Below are 18,689 nucleotides of genomic sequence, written 5' to 3' on the forward strand. Positions count from 1 at the left end.
TTGTGGCATATATATACAACGGAATATTACTCAGCCATAAAAAGAAACGAAATTGAGTTATTTGTAGTGAGGTAGATGGACCTAGAGTCTGTCCTACAGAGTGAAGTAAGTCAGAAAGAGAAAAACAAATACCGTATGCTAACACATATATATAAGGAATCAAAAAAAAATGGTTCTGGAGAACCTTGGGTCAGGACAGGAATAAAGACGCAGATGTAGAGAATGGACTTGAGGACACAGGGAGGGGGAAGGGTAAGCTGGAACAAAGTGAGTTGAGTGGCATGGACTTATATATACTACCAAATGTAAAATAGATAGCTAGTGGGAAGCAGCCGCATAGCACAGGGAGATCAGCTCAGTGCTTTGTGACCACCTAGAGGGGTGGGATAGGGAGGGCCGGAGGGAGATGCAAGAGGGAGGAGATATGGGGATATATGTATATGTATAGCTGATTCACTTTGTTATAAAGCAGAAATTAACACACCATCGTAAAGCAATTATACTCCAGTTAAGATGTTAAAAAAAATAGAATATAAAAAATTTAAATAAATAAATAAAATTGTTCCCTTGATTAAAAATAAATAAATAAATAAAAGAATATCTGCATCCAGCCAGTTCTCTTCAAGGAAACCAGAAGAGATTTATATAAAGTATACAAAGCAAGCAAGGTAACATTTCACTACGAGCTGGAGCTTTGACCCCAAATGCCAGTACCGAACTCCAGTGGCTAAGCCAAGCTAAGTGGAGGACTCATTTTTCCAATATCAGACAGGCCTCTGTATCCTCTGTTCAAAGAAGATCACAAGCCACTCTGTTATTTCCACCCTGAAGTCCAATCAAGGTCTTATCTATCAGAGCCAAAGGAAAGAAAGAGAGAAAAACAGAGCAAGTTTGCCCCAAACCTGGTATGAAAGGACAGAACTCCCAGACGGGAACCACCTCCAACATCTTACCTAACCATGGAATTGTCCAAAAAGACTGTATTCACATGCACACCAGCTTTTCACTCCCCACAGTTACTCCACCCACTAGCAGATATAACTAGGTAGAAATGTTACATTTCTGCAACCTAAAGTAATAATACTAACGAATAAATTAAAGTCAAGCAACAGACTGGGGAGAAATATTTGCCACATATGTAATAGATAAAATTATTATCCTATATGAATCAATAACAAAAAAGTAAAATACTACAACAAGGACAAAGTATATAATAGGAAATTCATAGAAGAGATACAGATGGTTAATAAACATATGGAAAGATACTCAACTGTATTAATCTGTAAATTAAATCTGATCTAATTTAATCAATAATGAGATTTTTAAGGCTTCCCTTGTGGCACAGTGCTTAAGAATCCGCCTGCCAATGCAGGGGACACGAGTTCGAGCCCTGGTCCGGGAAGATCCCACGTGCCGTGGAGCAACTAAGCCCGTGCACCACAGCTACTGAGCCTGTGCTCTAAAGCCCACAAGCCACAACAACTGAGTCCACGTGCCACGACTACTGAGCCCGTGTGCCACAACTACTGGGCCCGCAAGCCACAACTACTGAAGCCCGCGCACCTAGAGCCCATGCTCTGCAACGAGAAGCCACTGCAATGAGAAGCCCGCGCACCGCAACGAAGAGTAGCCCCCACTCGCTGCAACTAGAGAAAGCCCACGCGCAACAACAAAGACCCAACACAGCCAAAGATAAATAAATAAATAAGTAAATAAATTTATTTTTAAAAAATGAGATTTTAAAAATCTATCAGACTGACAAAAATTAAAACTTAGTAAGTAATTGGTGTTAATTGGAGTCAACTTGGCAGTACCTACCACAGTTTTAGACACTCATGCCCTTTGATCCAGTACTTTCACCTCTCAGTACCTGCAGAATATTTACTCATGCACAAAAATACATCTAAAGGTGTTCATTCACTCTGCATTTTAAATAGTGAAAAAATGGGAATGCCCTCAATATTTACCAATATGGGAATGGAAAAAATATAGTATATCTATTTATGGGTTAAATGTAACAATTTAAAATATTATCCATCTGTATGCAGACTTGGAAATTTTCCTAAGACATTATTAAGTGAAAAAAAAACGAGCAGAATAATTTGTACAGTAGAATTTATGATGTAAAAATTATTTGTATCTGTTATATACACGTATGCAAATGCCTAAAAAGAGGCCTAGAGGGATATACACATTTTACTACTCTGAATAGTATGCCCCTAAAATTCCTATCCACTTGGAATCTCAGAATGTGAACTTATTTGGAAATAGAGTCTTTGCAGATGTAATCAGCCAAGTGAAAATGAGGCCACGCCGGATTAGGATATGGGCCCTAAGTTGTGGCTGGTGTCCTTACACTAAAACACACAGGGAAGACGGACATGGGAAGACGGAGGTAGAGACCAGAGTGACCCAGCGACACGCAAGAAATGACAGGCAGGGCCGTACCACCAGCCGCCAGGAGAGAGGCCAGCCAGACTCTCTTTCAACAGCCTCCAGAAGGAACCAGCCCTGTGGCACCTCGAGTTCAGACTTCTGGCCTCCAGACTGTGAGAGAATAAAATTCCTCTTGTTTTTAGCCAAGCACTTTGTGATAATTTGTTACGGCAGTGCTGGGAAACGAATACACACCTGTTTAACAATGTTTACGTCTAAGGAAGAGGTTCTATCAATATATTTTACAGTGAGAATTTATTCTTGCATGGCTAATTTTTTGCCAATAAAAATAAAATAACAAACCACTCACATTTCACATTGGAAGTTTCGGCCCCTGCCACTTACCAAGTATGAAACCTGGAGCAGGTCGTTAAACATGTGAAGGACTCAGTCACTTCATCTGTAAGACGAGGGTGTCCACATACTCACCTCCCAGGTTGGTATGGAGTCTCCCGGGACCGCCCCTCACCGTCCACGTTCTTCCTCTAACGTGGCTCCAGAGACTGTGAACGCCCTTCCACCCGCTCTGCCATCCTGTCTCTAATCCATGTCGCCAGCCCTGGCAAATCCATTTTACGAAAACACCACTAACTGTTCCTTTCCTTTTTGAACCCTTTCCGAAAAAAAAAAAGAAATTCCTCATTACTTATTAAATTAAACCCAAATTTCTGAGCCTAGATCAAGACCTTCTACATTCCGAGCCCCACTTCCCTTCCATCCAGGTGTGTGGATGATCTTTGGACCTTGAACCTTGCCCTTTCAAGCATGCCACTGGGTATGCTTCTCCCTGTAAACTAACTGTCCTCACTCTAAGCCCCTTTTCAGCCTTCAGTCTTCTCCCATGACCCCAAAACAGGAGCAATTTCACTTTCCTTTGAATTCCTGTAGCATTAACCCTTAGTATAACCCCCATTAAACTAAAAACTCCTTTTGAGAGAAAGAACTTTATTCATTATTGTGTCTGGCACACCATCTCATGGAGAGTAGGTGATCAATACATATTTGCCAAATAAATGAATAACAATTACAAAGCACTTGAGTTTTATGTAATTGATACAGGTTCTAAAATTTTTTAAATTATAAACAGAAATGATATACAGCCAGTACCAACCAGTACAGTAACCTTAGCTGTAAAATATGGAAATAGTTCCCTACCACTGCCCCTTGCCACCTGACTGCCCCCTGCTACCAGTGCTGGCCTGGTCTCTACTGCCCTGGGAGCCCCTGGGCTCCGCAATCTCCCAGCTAAAGGACTACCCCTTGCACAGCAGGAGTACTCTGGACGTGATGCAGCCATGGGGCCAGGGTCCACTGGTGGAAGTATCCACTCTGACTGATCCAAACATGCACAGTGTCACTGTTAAATATTTTGATGATCATCACTGATTATAAATAAAGTTTAATTAAACAATTTCAAAACGGTGCCTCTCCTCACTGCAGAATATCTTAAAAGAGTCTGCAGATCCAGGAACAGAAAAGGAAAATGATACTCTGTAGGTCTCTGAAGGTTTAGGGTACATCCATTAGGACTCAATCTTCATGTAAACCAGAAGATATGCAGTTTCCCGCCTAGGAAGAAAACAATTGCAACAGTGTCACAGAAATGAAACATTCATAGTTAATTAATACATTATTAATTCACGATAGGACACCCGTCAGAAAACTTTCCAGGTTATTGGATCAAGTAAGTCTTCATATCCATCACCTCAGAGGGGACAAAACTGGTGACCTGGGAAAATAACTACTATTAAGCTGCTAGTTAACGTCTCAATCAGGGGTTGACAAACTATGAGCCCGTGAGCCAAATCCAACCCTGTTTTTGCAAATAAACATAACTGGAACAAAGCCATGTTTATTCACTCACATATCATCTGTGGCTGCTTTTGTGCTGCAGAGGCAGAGTTGAGGAGTTGCAACAGAGATTGTGTGTCCCAGAGGCTGAAACATTCACTCTCTGGCCTTTTACAGAGAAAGTCTGCCAAACCCTGTTCTAAATAATGGGTTATCGGGACCTCCCTGGTGGTCTAGTAGTTAAGAATCCACCTTCCACACAGCGGTTAAGAATCCGCCTGCCAGTGCAGGGGATACGGGTTCGAGCCCTGGTCTGGGAAGATCCCACATACCATGGAGCAACTAAGCCCATGCACCACAACTACTGAAGCCTGCGTGCCTAGAGCCCGTGCTCCGCAACGAGAGGGCACCACGATGAGAAGTCCACGCACTGCAACAAAGAGCAGCCCCTGCTCGCCACAACTAGAGAAAGCCCACGGGCAGCAGGGAAGATCCAATGCAGCCAAAAATAAAAGTAATTAATTAAAAAAAAAAAGAATCCGCTTTCCAATGCAGGGGACATGGGTTCGATCCCTGGTCAGGTAACTAAGATCCCACATGCCGCGGAGCAACTAAGCCTGCGCGCTGCAACTGCTGAGCCCGCGTGCTCTGGAGCCTGCATGCCACAACTAGAAAGAAGCCCGTGCGCTGCAATGAAAATCCCTCGTGCCACAACTAAGATGCCACGCAGCCAAATAAATAAATAAATATTTTTAAAAATAATAATAATAATGGGGGATCACTGACAACCAAAAGGTGACAAAGAGTGGGCATCTAAGGGAGATGCTTAGAAGAAAAGGAAGAGAAGACGAAAGGTACAAGGTGGAGGCGGGGAGGATTTCAAGCACGAATTTCACCTAATTCATTAGTTTCCAAGTGAAGGCCTGCGTGTGCAGCTGGGGTCATCTCGCACATCATACTTAGTGTACAATGTCACCTCTAAGCCAGAAGCTTAGCAGGAAAGACTTACAAAGTCTCTGCTTTACCTTCACCCAGTTTTTTTCTCTCCAGCTTCCCCTCTGTAGTTATTGATTTTTAACAATTTAGTTATCGTTATTTACTACATGCAAGCCACTGTACCAGACAAAGAAGGAGGAAAAGAGTGATCCTTGCCTCCAAAGAGTTCACGGTTAATGTGAAAGAATGTTATGCAGGCGAACAATTACAGAGCAGTGGGATCCTTGCTGTAAAGGAGGTGAGCTCCAAATGCAGGGAAAGCATCTGAGAAGCTCCTACAAACCTGCCCGGATGCTGCTGGGAAGGCTTTACAGAGCAGGCGGGCACGAGCGGACGTACCGAAGCATGAGAGGGGCTTTGCCGCAGTGGCAAATTAGGAAAAGGCAGCACAGGCCGGGAACAGCATGCGCAAAGCCACAGACAGCGTGATATTCGGGAGCCACTTATACTTTAGTACTGTTGGAGTCTAAACTGCAGGAAGAGCAGTGTGGTGGGTGGTACTGAAAGATGAGGCTGAGCAGTATTCACTAGGGGGCCATCCAAAGGCGAGTGGCAGCTGAGTCCGTGAGCGCTTCATAGAGCAGCTAGCGCCCTATGCTGCTCAGGGTGTGTGAGCGCGTTGGGACCCCACCACCCCAGTGCTTCTCTCACCAGCGGTAGCTGTGATCTCCATAGGTACACTGGACGTCTTCCCAGGACACCTGGAAGCACACAGACAGACAAGGTGAAGCGGCCCTCCCTCACTCACCCAGACAAACCCACCCCCGTTACGCCCGTGACCTGGATCACCTAGTGACAGGTGCCATGTGTATGAAGTCTCTTTAGTACACTGTCCCTCTGTTTAAACTTGGTGTTGCCAAGCCAAGATTTTCTAACTCCTTCTGACTCTTCTTGCTTTCAGTAAGCTTCCCCCAGAGCACGAGGCTGCAGGGCACTGAGCCTAGAATCCCAAAAACCTAGACACTGAGCGAAGTGGAGTAGCAGAGCGCTGTAAACCAGACAGGGGCTCCATGAAGAAAAGGGCTTCAAACCCCACGAAAGGCCCCCCCCACAGAGAACAGGACCACAGGGTGTCTGGGCCTTGAGGGCCCATCTAGTCCTGGCTCAGAACTTATTAGAGATGGAGAATCCAGGGCAAGAGGCAATTCTGGAGGATGTTTCTCACCCAGCAAACATTGGAGTCGTTGAAGCAGAACCATTTTCCATTCACAGAACTCCGGACATAAGCACAGTAGTGACCGAAGTCAGCCTTCCCCACATGGGCAATCACAGCGAAGAGTTCATACTGTCCCCCATGCTGAAGGACACAAGGACAAAGAGACCCCCATCATCCCTCCTCTTCTGACCCTCGTCTAGAAGGAGGAAACTATTTCATCGCGCCTTTGCTTATTCAGTGCCTTTCTCTGCCAGGCACTGGTGCTTCCGGGGCACTAGAAAACCGTCTTTGACCACAAGGCTCACAGCTAATTATGCCAGAGCTGTAATGCCATGTTTTATACCAGATGCATTTGGAGGTAAATTTGGGAAGAACCACTTTTTGCCCCAAAAAGGAGAAGGAATGACCAGCTGAGGAAAGCTCCCAGAGAAGACGTGCTTGAACTGATCCTGAAGGGCCATCATGGCACACGCGTGATGGGGTATGGACCAGGAACTGCGGAGGCCCGGTGGGAACAGAACGGTGCACCCGGAAACGCAGCTGGGGGTGCTGGGAGCCATGGGATTAACGTCCACAAAGGCCCAGTCAGGAATCAGAAGTTTATCCCGAGCAGGGAGAGCCGTCGGAAGGCTTTACACAGGGGAGCAACGTCATCGGATTTGTGTTTGAGAAACACTGAAATAACGTGGCGCGAAAAACGGACTGAGAGTTCAAGTGAGGCAGCGCCAACGAGACAAGTCAGGGAACCACAAGGGCACGAGGAAGAAGTGGTGAGAGCCCAGCCATTACTACCGGGAGCAGCCCCTAAATGATAATAAGCATTAATAACACGGCAATTACTAGCTGACTGCCAGCACCCGGCTAAGTCTTCACATGCATTGTTACATTTAACATCCACAGCAAACCTGTAAACTGGGTGCCAGCATAAATCCTCCTTTGCAGACGTGGAATCTGAGCTCAGGGAGCAGAGTAATTTACGCAAGGGTCAGAGCTTACAAAGAGAAGAGGCGGGACTTCAACCCGGGCCCGCCCGGCTTCGAAGCCCAAGCTCTCGACCCCTATACTGAGTAAGTGAGGGCAAACGTAGAGACGAGAGGACAGATTTGTGCAAAGTTAAGGAAAAATAATAAGTTCCTTTGCAACTGATGGATATGGGAGTGGGGGAGCAAGTAGGGGGCACTACAAGGATGAACCCCAGATTTTTGGCTTGGAAATTAGGAAGACGCTGCTGCTATAAAGTCACACATGGAACAGAGGTGTTTGGGGATGAAGACAGTGCATTTGGGGACCGTGTGACAACACTGAGTAGGAGGTGGACACACCGTTTGGAGGTCAAGAGTGAGACCTGGGCAGGAGACAGGGGTTGGAAGTCTTCAGTTTGAGGTGATTGAAACCATGAGAATTAATGAGATGACATTCAACAAATGGGAAGAAAAAGGAATGTAATTAAAACTAAATACCAATAAAAATGGGCAGTAAAGGATCCAGCAATGGAGAAAGAAACCCCAGGTGAGAGGCCTAGAGTAGGCAGATTTTGAAGGAGAATAGGATCAATAACAGAATATCACAAAAAGATCAAGTAAGGGAAAGACCAAAAAGTATTCACTAGGTTTGGCAGTAAGTCTTTCTACTCCCTCAAATCTTAGCAAGTCAAGATAAGAGAGAATTCTCTGTGAAAAGAGACCAGTGGCAAGACAAAGAGTTTTCACTGACTGAGCAAGATCTCCACATGAGTCGGGAAAACTGTACTTGTTTTCTCAACACAGTCAAATAATATCCCTAACCTGAGACTTTGAAACAGGATCGTGAAAGGGACAGGATGAGGGTAGGACAAACGAAGCTTAGTCCCCCAAAAGGGAGGGCTAAAATCATTCTCTATTCTCATGTGGGGATGTTACACTGGATTTTTTTTTTTACATCTTTATTGGAGTATAACTGCTTTACAATGGTGTGTTAGTTGCTGCTGTATAACAAAGTGAATCAGCTATACATATACATATATCCCCATATCCCCTCCCTCTTGCATCTCCCTCCCACCCTCCCTATCCCACCCCTCTAGGTGGTCACAAAGCACCAAGCTGATCTCCCTGTGCTATGCGGCTGCTTCCCACTAGCTATCTATTTTACATTTGGTAGTGTATATATGTCCATGCCACTCTCTCACTTCGTCCCAGCTCACCCTTTCCCCTCCCCGTGTCCTCAAGTCCATTCTCTATGTCTGCCTCTTTATTCCTGTCCTGCCCCTAGGTTCATCAGAACCTTTTTTTTTTTTTAGATTCCATATATATATGTGTTAGCATATGGTATTTGATTTTCTCTTTCTGACTTACTTCACTCTGTATGACAAGACCCTAGGTCCATCCACGTCACTACAAATAACTCAATTTCATTTCTTTTTATGGCTGAGTAATATTCCACTGTATATACGTGCCCCATCTTCTTTATCCATTCATCTGTCGATGGACACTTAGCTTGCTTCCATGTCCTGGCTATTATAAATAGTGCTTCAATGAACACTGTGGTACATGACTCTTTTTGAATTATGGTTTTCTCAGGGTATTTGCCCAGCAGTGGGATTGCCGGGTCATATGGTAGTTCTATTTTTAGCTTTTTTTTTTTTTTAATTATTTATTTATTTATTTATTTTTGGCTGCGTTGGGTCTTCATTTCTGTGCGAGGGCTTTCTCTAGTTGCGGCGAGCAGGGGCCACTCTTCATCGCGGTGCGCGGGCCTCTTACTGTCGCAGCCTCTCTTGCTGCGGAGCACAGGCTCCAGACGCGCAGGCTCAGTAGTTGTGGCTCACGGGCCCAGTTGCTCCGCGGCATGTGGGATCTTCCCAGACCAGGGCTCGAACCTGTGTCCCCTGCATTGGCAGGCAGATTCTCAACCACTGCGCCACCAGGGAAGCCCCCTATTTTTAGCTTTTTAAGGAACCTCCATACTGTTCTCCATAGTGGCTGTATCAGTTTACATTCCCACCAACAGTGCAAGAGGGTTCCCTTTCCTCCACACCCTCTCCAGCATTTGTTGTTTGTAGATTTTTTGATGATGGCCATTCTGACTGGTGTGAGGTGATACCCCATTGTGGTTTTGATTTGCATTTCTCTAATGATTAGTGATGTTGAGCATCCTTTCATGTATTTGTTGGCAATCTGTATATCTTCTTTGGAGAAATGTCTATTTAGGTCTTCTGCCCATTTTTGGATTGGGTTGTTTGTTTTTTTGATATTGAGCTGCATGAGCTGCCTGTATATTTTAGAGATTAATCCTTTGTCCGTTGCTTCATTTGCAAATATTTTCTCCCATTCTGAGGGTTGTCTTTTTGTCTTGTTTATGGTTTCCTTTGCTGTGCAAAAAGTGCGGGGCAATCTCTGGATCTAACTCTCAGTTCACAAGAAATACCAGGGCTAGAGGAATATGTCAAATAAGACCTGCCAGCCAATTCTGGATATACATTAAAAAAAACCTCCAACCAAATAAATTTCAAGGAAAAGAAAAGGAGGGGAAACATCAAAGAAACTTAATCTGAAGAAGAAAGAAAGGCAAGGGGGAGGGAGGAGGGAAAACAAAGGTAAGCAAATACAAGTGTAGACTTTACTTGGCTCTATATTCAAACAAAGCAAACAACTTACAGGACAGTCAGGGAAATCCAAATATTTACCAGCTATTAGAGGATATTAAAGAATCATAAGATGGAATTGGTCATGTTTAGAAAAAGAGTGCTTATTCTTTAGAGAGACATAATGAAATGCTTACAAATGACATGTATGGTGTCTGGGATTTGCGTCAAAATCATCCAGTAGAGGTTTGGAGAAAGAAGAGGATGGGGTGTAGGTAAAGCAAGACTGGCCATGAGTTTGGGTAACTGTTTAAGCCGTTGGTGGATGTGGAGATTCATTATATAATTCCTCACAAGTCTTTTCAAGAGGAAAAAAATTTTAAGATACATTTCATTAGGTAGGCTGTGCAAGTGGAAATAAGGAAACTAGAAGGAAAGAAACTGAGAATCCTATGAAATGTACATGCCCTGAACAGGGAAGGAGCCACTATAACACGTTGTCAGGCCTCAATTTTTAAAAAACCATGGTTCTAGAGCATGGATAGTAAACAGCCCAGTGGAACAAAACAGAAAGTCCAAAAATGGACTTATGTATGGGAATAAATGTAGCATTTTAAACCTATGGAGAAAAGACATTTATGTCACTTTTTTCTCAGAATTTCCCAACAATTTATTAGCTCAAGACAACTGAATCCAACTTTACTCTGAATCAGTTTGGCCCAACGTGCTGGCTGCTTTCTTATTATCCCCAAGGTAAGCATAAGCTGCCTGAAGTAGAACGTTAGGCTGAGGCTCTATTTAGAACCCAGGGTGCCGTGGTTACCTGTGGCTACATAAGCACTGCACATCCTATTTAAAAGGAAGGTTCTGACTTATGGGTTCCTTCCCTCATTGCTGTGAGGTAGATGAGTGCAAATCCAATCATCAGAAATAAAGTCTTTTGAATCTTAAAGGAAATGCAACTGCCAACAGCAAATGTTGGTGGCAATGTGAGGCTAACAGCCCATCGCTGTTATTCGAGAGACTCAGGTTCCCATCATTAAACTCCTTTTTAGAGAAACAAGTGTTTCTCGAGTGTATGAATATGTTTCTATGAATCATACCAAGCCGTTGGTGAGCGTCCCTCCGTGTCCTGAGCTCGGCCACCAGAGGAAAGAAGGATGCTCAAAATGCATCTCCGGTGATCTTGATGCCAATCAGCTCGGGGGAGGGAAGACAAACAAAGGACGGGCTGTCTTACGTGGTGGGTGGAAGGGACACGAGGGGCCCTCACCTGCTCCTCAGCAGCGCAGGGCTCGCCCTCCATCTCAAGGAGCTTATTTAGATCCAAGTTCTGGGGGAAACACAGTGAGTGGCAGATTTTTTCTGTCCGCAGATTTTTGCTGGAGAAACGCATGAGGTGGATGGTCAATGTCTGGGGCAGGTGGGTCAGCGTCAAGACCTGGAAAAAGCAAAGTCACCGTGGAGACGAGTCCCAGGCACTTGAAACAGGTCGATTCCGAGAAACACCAGGGCCGACGGTATGTTCTTCTTCCAAAAAAGAAGGGAGCGGAATGGAATCACACGGTAAGGGTCCCACCTGCTGGATCTGCTGGGCCTCCCACAGAAGGCTCAAGAAGCCCAGGGCTCCACCCAGGAACCCAGAAGAACTACGGGGTCTGCTCCCCTCCCAGGGGAGTCTGGCCCTGAGGGGAAAACAGCCCCCGCTCTTGTGCCTTCCCCCGTCCGTCTCAGTGATGGGGTCCGAGGAGCGTATCCACAGCCCTGGAAGTCACAAGCCCCAGGATCCCCAGCCTGAAGGGATTCCCTCCCTCAGCAGGAGGCCCCCAAGGGGAACCCCAGACGGGCCAGAAGCATTCGGTTTGGGAGCAAGTACCTGCTTCCAGCAGGTCTTCTTCTCACAGTTCCCACAGAAGCACTTGTCCGCGCTGGACAGCTCCCTGGGCTGGAAGAAACAGCGGAGGGCGTCCTCCTGTCCCAGGGGAGCAAGGGAAAGGCAGGGTTATTTCCTTCTGGGTACAACCCCTCACCCTGCCGATGAGCTTAAGCTTCTCTCCTGGTTTTCCCCAGGTCCCCTAACATCCAGCCCAGCGTGGTACATGTGCCAGGGTCTCAGGAAAGACCTACGTTTTGGAGGAAGCAGTGAGGATAAGGGGCCGTAGGAAGAGAAACGTTTTTTCCTCCCGCAAATGAAAGGAGAACTTAGCCAGAGCCATGCAAAGGAAACGGAAATGATTTTTTAAAAGCCAAGGGTGGATTAAAGAAGCAAGGGGGCACCAGCAGCGCTGGGCTGTGCGGGAACAGCAAACTCCCCACAAGGACCCCTCACCAGTGTTTTCAGGGGCTTTGAATCCATGTCGAAAAGAGAGACGGGGAGGGTCAGCATGCTGCTGCTTCTGTCACTCTCCACGGTACATCCAAGGCAAACGAGGGACTCCCTCACGCGCATGGCATAGAGGCCCTGCAGCCTCGCTACCTGCAAAAGGGAGGGGGAGGAGGATGAAGGTGCAGAGAAAGCCGCGAGTAAGCAGGTCCGGCCAAGCTCCAGCGCTGCGGCCGCCGCACACAGCTCCAGAAGGGCAGCCGCTCTCCGCTCGCTCACAAAGGCGTAGAGAAATCACAGCAACTGCACTATGCAATCGTGATAAGCATTTTACATGCATTTCCCCTTTCAATCCTCTCTACACGTCACACAGACAGCATGCTCACCTTCTGAGCTCTCTCGTTCTAGGACTTACCAAGTCCACATCTGTGATTTGGTCTTTAATCAGGTTCCAGACTGTGAGGTAGAGCTGGGCAGCATCATGCTGGACAAACACTGGCCAAAGAGAAAAGCAACGCCCAGGGTGAGGACCCAGGGACACCTGTCATGCCCTCCTGCCCCAGCTACCTAGATGCATGCGAACACTCGTCACGTTGTCTTTCCCCGCTTTCAGGCTAAGTTTCCACAGGATGTTCGGTCATAAAAATGAAAGATCAGCTTGGTATTGATTTTGAGAACTCCTTTTAAAACTCAAAGTCCAGCCCCACCGCATCACACAAGTCTTCTGTCCTCTGAGTTGCCACCCACCCCTGCTGGCCTCCGCTGGGGAATCCAGCTACACAAAACCAATAGTCAGCGGTGGATTCTCTCCTATGTCCCTGCCAAGCCTCCAACTGGACTCCTGTGGCCACTGACTTCTCTATGCCTCTCCATATTTTCTTTATTCACTCCCCTAAAAATTGAGCAGTTTCCCAACACTAATACCTGACCCAGGTCTTCCCCAAAGGTGTCCGGGAGAACAAGAAGGGAAATAACCTTCTCAGTGTTAGAGGGTGCTGGCGGAGAGGAAGCAGGAATAGGCCATGAATCCTACACACGTGAACATCAGGCTACAAGCGGCGCACAGGGGTGAATGAATCCATGTTCCCGAGTCGCAAAGACGTTGCAAGAAAAGGTATTAAACATTCATATCCGCTTTCTCAACACAATTTCCTTCGTGATACTTATCACAATCTGTACTTAATGTTTTGGGGTTGTATTTTGTTTTGGCCTGTGTCTCTCCTCTAAACTGTCAGCTCCATGGAGGCAAATACTCTGTCAGTCTAATTCCCTTACCAGCTCAGTAACTGGCACATAATAGGTGAACATTACATATTTGTTGAATGGTTAATTAATCCACATTCCAAGCTAATAATCCCAAACCGTAGACAAGCAGGCTGGTAGCAGGCTGCACTGATGCAGTCTCCAGGGAATTATTTTCAGAAGGCTGCCCACCACACAGGACATAAAGGGAGTCGCGTCAGCTTGCCACGTAGAGCCACCTTGCCGCACCTGACCATCCCAGAACCAGGAATCCCGATTCATCTAAGAAATACAGGGATGCTTGCCCAACCCATAACTTCCTTCACACCTGCTACGTGCAAGGCATTGCACAGGCCAGAGAAAGTTCCTGTCCCCAAGAAACCTATAGTCTAGTGGGAGGCAAGTATCCATGTACTCACAATTCAAAGAAGAATAAGGCCACCAGGCCTTCCCTGGTGGCGCAGTGGTTAAGAATCCGCCTGCCAATGCAGGGAACATGGGTTCGAGCCCTGGTCCGGGAAGATCCCACATGCCGTGGAGCAACTTAGCCTGTGCGCCACAACTACTGAGCCCACGTGCCACAACTACTGAAGCCTGCATGCCTAGAGCCCGTGCTCTGCAACAAGAGAAGCCACTGCAATGAGAAGCCTGCGCACCACAAGGAAGAGTAGCCCCTGCTTGCCGCAACTAGAGAAAGCCCGCACACAGGAACGAAGACCCAACTCAGCCAAAAAAAAAATTAATAAATAAATGTCTTTTTTTAAAAAAAAGAAGAAGAATGAGAAAAATTCCCCAGGTGTACAAACTGCTATGGAAAGCTACAGAAAGGTGACATACAACTGGGACAGTGGAGTGCGGGTCTCTGTAAAAGCAGGATGCCTGCTTTCACCACTTCTATTCAACACAGTACTGGAAGTTCTAGCCAGAGCAATTAGATAAGAAAAGAAATAAAATGCATCCACATTGGAAAGGAAGAAGTAAAATTACCGTTGTTTGCAGATGATATGATCTCATATATTAAAAGACTCCACGAAACAAAGCTTTTAGATCTAATAAATGAAATTTAAAATATGATACAAAGTCAACACACAAAAGTCAATTGTATTTCTATACATACATGAACAATAAACAATTTGAAAATGAAATAACACAAACAAATCCATCTATAATAGCTTCAAAAACAATAAAATACCTAGGAATTAACTTAACCAAATTGGTAAAAGACTTGTATTATGAAAACTACAAAACACTGCTGAAAGAAATTAAAGAAGACGTAAATAAATGGAAACACATTCCATGTACATGGACTAGAATATTTAGTATTATTTAAAAGTCAATACTACTCAAAGCAATCTACATATTCAATGCAATCCCTAACAAAATCCTAATAAGATATTTGCTGAAATAGAAAAACTCATCTTAAAATTCATATAGGGGCTTCCCTGGTGGCGCAGTAGTTGAGAGTCTGCCTGCCGATGCAGGGGACACGGGTTCGAGCCCTGGTCTGGGAAGATCCCACGTGCCACGGAGCGACTACGCCCGTGAGCCACAACTACTGAGCCTGCGCATCTGGAGCCTGTGCTCCGCAACAAGAGAGGCCGCGACGGTGAGAGGCCCGCGCACCGCGATGAAGAGTGGCCCCCGCTTGCCGCAACTAGAGAAAGCCCTTGCACAGAAACGAAGACCCAACACAGCCAAAGATAAAAATGGATAAATAAATAAATAAACTATACTCTCCACTCACTCCTCTAGCTATAAGCAAAATTGTTAAAAAAAAAAAAATTTCATATAGAATCTCAAGGGACCCCAAAGTGCCAAAACAATTCTGAAAAAGAGTAACAGACTGGAGGACTCACACTTCCTCATTTCAAAACTTACTACACAGCTACAGTAACCAAAACAGTGTGGTACTGGCATAAGGACAGACATACAGATTGATGCAATAGAATAAAGAGTCCAGAAATGAATCCTCACATGTATGGTCCAATAATTTTTGACAAGGGATCCAAGAGTATACAGTGGGGAAAGGATAGTCTCTTCAACAAATGATGCTGGGGAAACTGGATATCCGCACGCAAAGAAATGAAGTTGAACGCTTCTAACTGCATATACAAAAATTAATTCAAAACAGATCAAGGACCTAAATGTAAGACCCTAAACAATAAAATGCTTAGAAGAACACATAGGACAAAAGCACATGACCTTGGATTTGGCAATTACTTCTTGGATGTGACACCAAAGGCACAGGTAACAAAAGAAAACATAGAAAATTTCGACTTCACGAAAATTTTTAAAATGTATGCATCAAAAGACAGTATCCCCAGAGTAAAAAGGCACCCCACAGAATGAGAGAATATATTTGCAAAGCATATATCTGATAAGGGATTAACATCCAGAATATACAGAACTTTTAAACTCAACAACAAAAATAATCCAATTCAAAAATGGGCAAAGAACTGGAATATTTTTCCAAAGAAGACATACAAATGGCAGTAAGCACATGAAAAGATGGCCAGCATCACTAATCATTAGGGAAATACAAATCAAAACTACAATGAAATACTACCTCACAGCCCTTGCAGCTACTTCAGACCCCCTGCAGCTCTCTCCAAGGATGGCACAGTTATCGAGGTCGTGGACCCCAGCAGCCTGAGCCAATGAGATATCACACCCACCCAGACCCAGAACCACCACAAGCCTCACAGCACTACACCTGGATCACAGCACACCCCAGCTGCAGGTGAAGGTCCTTCTTAGCAAAGTCCCTACACAAGTCTACAGGGATCATGGACAATCAGGGAAACATGATACCACCAAAAGAAAACAGTAAACTTCCAGTAACTGATCCCAAAGAAATGGAGATACCAAATTGCCTGAAAAATAATTCTAAATAATTGTTCTAAAGATGCTCGGAGAGCTACCAGAGAACACAGATTAACAATTTAAATAAATCAGGAAAACAATACAATTAAAACAGAAGTTTGACAAAGAGATAGAAAACATAAAAAAGAACCAAAGAATATCGAACTGAAGAATTCAACAGAGAGCTTCAAAAGCAGACTGGACCAAGCAGAAGGAATCAGTGAACTAGAAGGCAGGTCATTTGAAACTGTCCAGTCAAAGGAGCAAAAAGACTGAGAAGGATTGAAGAAAGTCTATGGGACTCCATTAAGAGAAACAACCTACACTTTAATGGAGTCCCAGAAGAAGAGAGGGGAAAGGGGGCCGGAAACTCATCTAAAGAAATAGTGGCTGGGACTTCCCAAATCTGGTTAGAGATTTAGACATTGAAGTTCATGAAGCTCACTGGTCCCCAAACATATTCCCTTTGAACAGATGTTCTCCAAGACACATCATAATACTGTCAAAACTACTGTCGAAAATCAAAGACAAAGAGAGATCTTAAAAGCAAGAGAAAGGAAGTTTATCACCTACAAGGGAACCCCCATAAGACTATCAGCACATTTCTCAGCACAAACCTTACAGACCATGGGAAAGTGGGATGATATATTCAAAGTGATGAAAGGGAAAACTGCTGATAAAGAAAACTGTATCCAGCAACACTATCCTTCAGAAATGAAGGAGAGACAAAGGCTTTCCCAGACAAGGAAACACTGAGAGCTCATCACCACTAGACCTACCTTACAAGGACGGCTGAGAGGAGTTTGTCAAGCTGAAATGAAAGGATGCTCGTTGTAACAAGGAAAGAGACTGAATCAATTCAGTGGGAAAAGAGTAGCATTTTCAACAAATGGTGCTGGAACAACTGGATGCCCACATGCAAGAGAATGAAGTTGGACTCCTATCTCACACCATTCACAAAATTTAGCTCTAAGTGAAACATGGATCTAATGTAAGAGCTAAAAGTATAAAACCTAGAGGAAAACAAAGGAGAATGACTGCTAATGGGTATGGGGTTTCTTTGGGGGGTGATGAAAATTTGCTAAATTTAGTTTGTGATGATAATTGCACAACTCTGTGAAATACTAAAAACCTCTGAATTGTACATTTTTAAATGACTGAATTTTACAGTATGTGATGTATATCTCATTAAGGCTGTTTTTTAAAAAAACTAAGCTATTTAAGAGTTTCCTTTTGTAGAACATGGTTTCTCCTTACGAAGCCTTTATTCTGTTTCCCTAGAATCCTTTACCGGCAGTTGAATCAGCTTTGAGGAGACTCTTAGGCTTACTTACTCCACCGAGAGGCAGAAAAAGAGTGGGTGTGGAAGTAATACATGCATAAATAACACCAGTGCTGCACCTGGAAGATGGGGACTCCTTAAGATATCTCGCATCCACACACGCGCCTCCGACACAAGGGTTTCCTTCCTGTTCACTCACTGAGCATCCGTCCCCCTCCTCTCCTCTCCTCTCCTCTCCTCCGCTGCCCCCTCTCGCGTCCCCTCCCCCTCGCGCTCCCCTCCCTCTCAGAGCGCCAGGCCGGGAGCCCGAGCAGGAGGACCGCCTTACGTGGTACACTGTAGGTCTGGAGACAGTAGGCCAGCCCCATGGGTTGCACCGCTTTCTCCCGGCTGTCCTGCATCTTCTCCAGCAGCAAGAGCAGCTGGAAGGGGACACTTCTCCTCCGCTCCTCAGCTCCCCTGGGCACCGTTATCCTGCCGAGTGAGAACAGCCACGACCCTCCCTGTCGCCACGGTTCTCAGTGCCGGGGGCACACCAGAAGCACCTGGGAGAACTTTCAAAAATCTCACGTCCAGGCCACTCTGCAGATTAACTACATCAGAATTTCTGGGGGTGGGCCCAGTTCCCAGGATTTTTAAGTTTCCCAGATGATTTAAACATATAGACAAGGATGAAGAGCTACCGTGTTAGCAAATCAGCTACAGGGGAGTATCCTCTCGAGAGGGGGATCAGCACAGCGGCGGCCTCACCCCTCTCCCCACCCTGCACGGCAGTCACACCAAAACGAAGGGCAGGTGCAACAGGTCCTGCGTCCACAGCAAAATGGCCAGCCTGAAGTTCTCCAAAGGCCAAAAGCAAATATGATCTAGGTTCTGGGAAGGACACATGAAGGAATGTCAGTGTATCCTGGCAATGATTTGTTTAATCACTGGCATCTCTCAACTGCCCATGCCCATGGAAGGGGAAAAGGAGAAAGCAAAAGGCAGAAAAGAATGAGTGATAAAGTTTATGTATGTGAATATATACATATGGGCGTGGTGC

The 18,689-nt window shown here is 45.2% G+C and overlaps 1 protein-coding gene across 6 annotated transcripts in view; it reads right to left on the reverse strand.

Annotated features, from left to right (window-relative positions):
- Window positions 1-279: 279 nt before the first annotated feature.
- Window positions 280-18,689, reverse strand: part of USP18 (ubiquitin specific peptidase 18) — a 32,094-nt gene continuing 13,684 nt past the window's right edge. For 3 of the 6 annotated variants that reach the window (XM_082348966.1, XM_082348968.1, XM_082348967.1), the window contains exons 4-11: window positions 17,976-18,121; window positions 12,677-12,756; window positions 12,268-12,414; window positions 11,815-11,910; window positions 11,212-11,379; window positions 6,389-6,520; window positions 5,875-5,924; window positions 280-4,005 (exon numbers count right to left, since the gene is read on the reverse strand). In XM_082348966.1, the coding sequence (XP_082205092.1) occupies window positions 3,960-4,005; window positions 5,875-5,924; window positions 6,389-6,520; window positions 11,212-11,379; window positions 11,815-11,910; window positions 12,268-12,414; window positions 12,677-12,756; window positions 17,976-18,121 (865 nt within the window). In that variant the 3' untranslated portion in view covers window positions 280-3,959. Of the gene's footprint in view, window positions 4,006-5,874; window positions 5,925-6,388; window positions 6,521-11,211; window positions 11,380-11,814; window positions 11,911-12,267; window positions 12,415-12,676; window positions 12,757-14,490; window positions 14,553-17,975; window positions 18,122-18,330; window positions 18,521-18,689 lie in introns of all 6 variants that reach the window. The other 3 variants (XM_082348971.1, XM_082348969.1, XM_082348970.1) reach the window with 3 other exon arrangements.

This window comes from Balaenoptera borealis, assembly GCF_965194805.1.
Source record: "Balaenoptera borealis genome assembly, chromosome: 13".
NCBI classification, from domain to species: domain Eukaryota; kingdom Metazoa; phylum Chordata; class Mammalia; order Artiodactyla; family Balaenopteridae; genus Balaenoptera; species Balaenoptera borealis.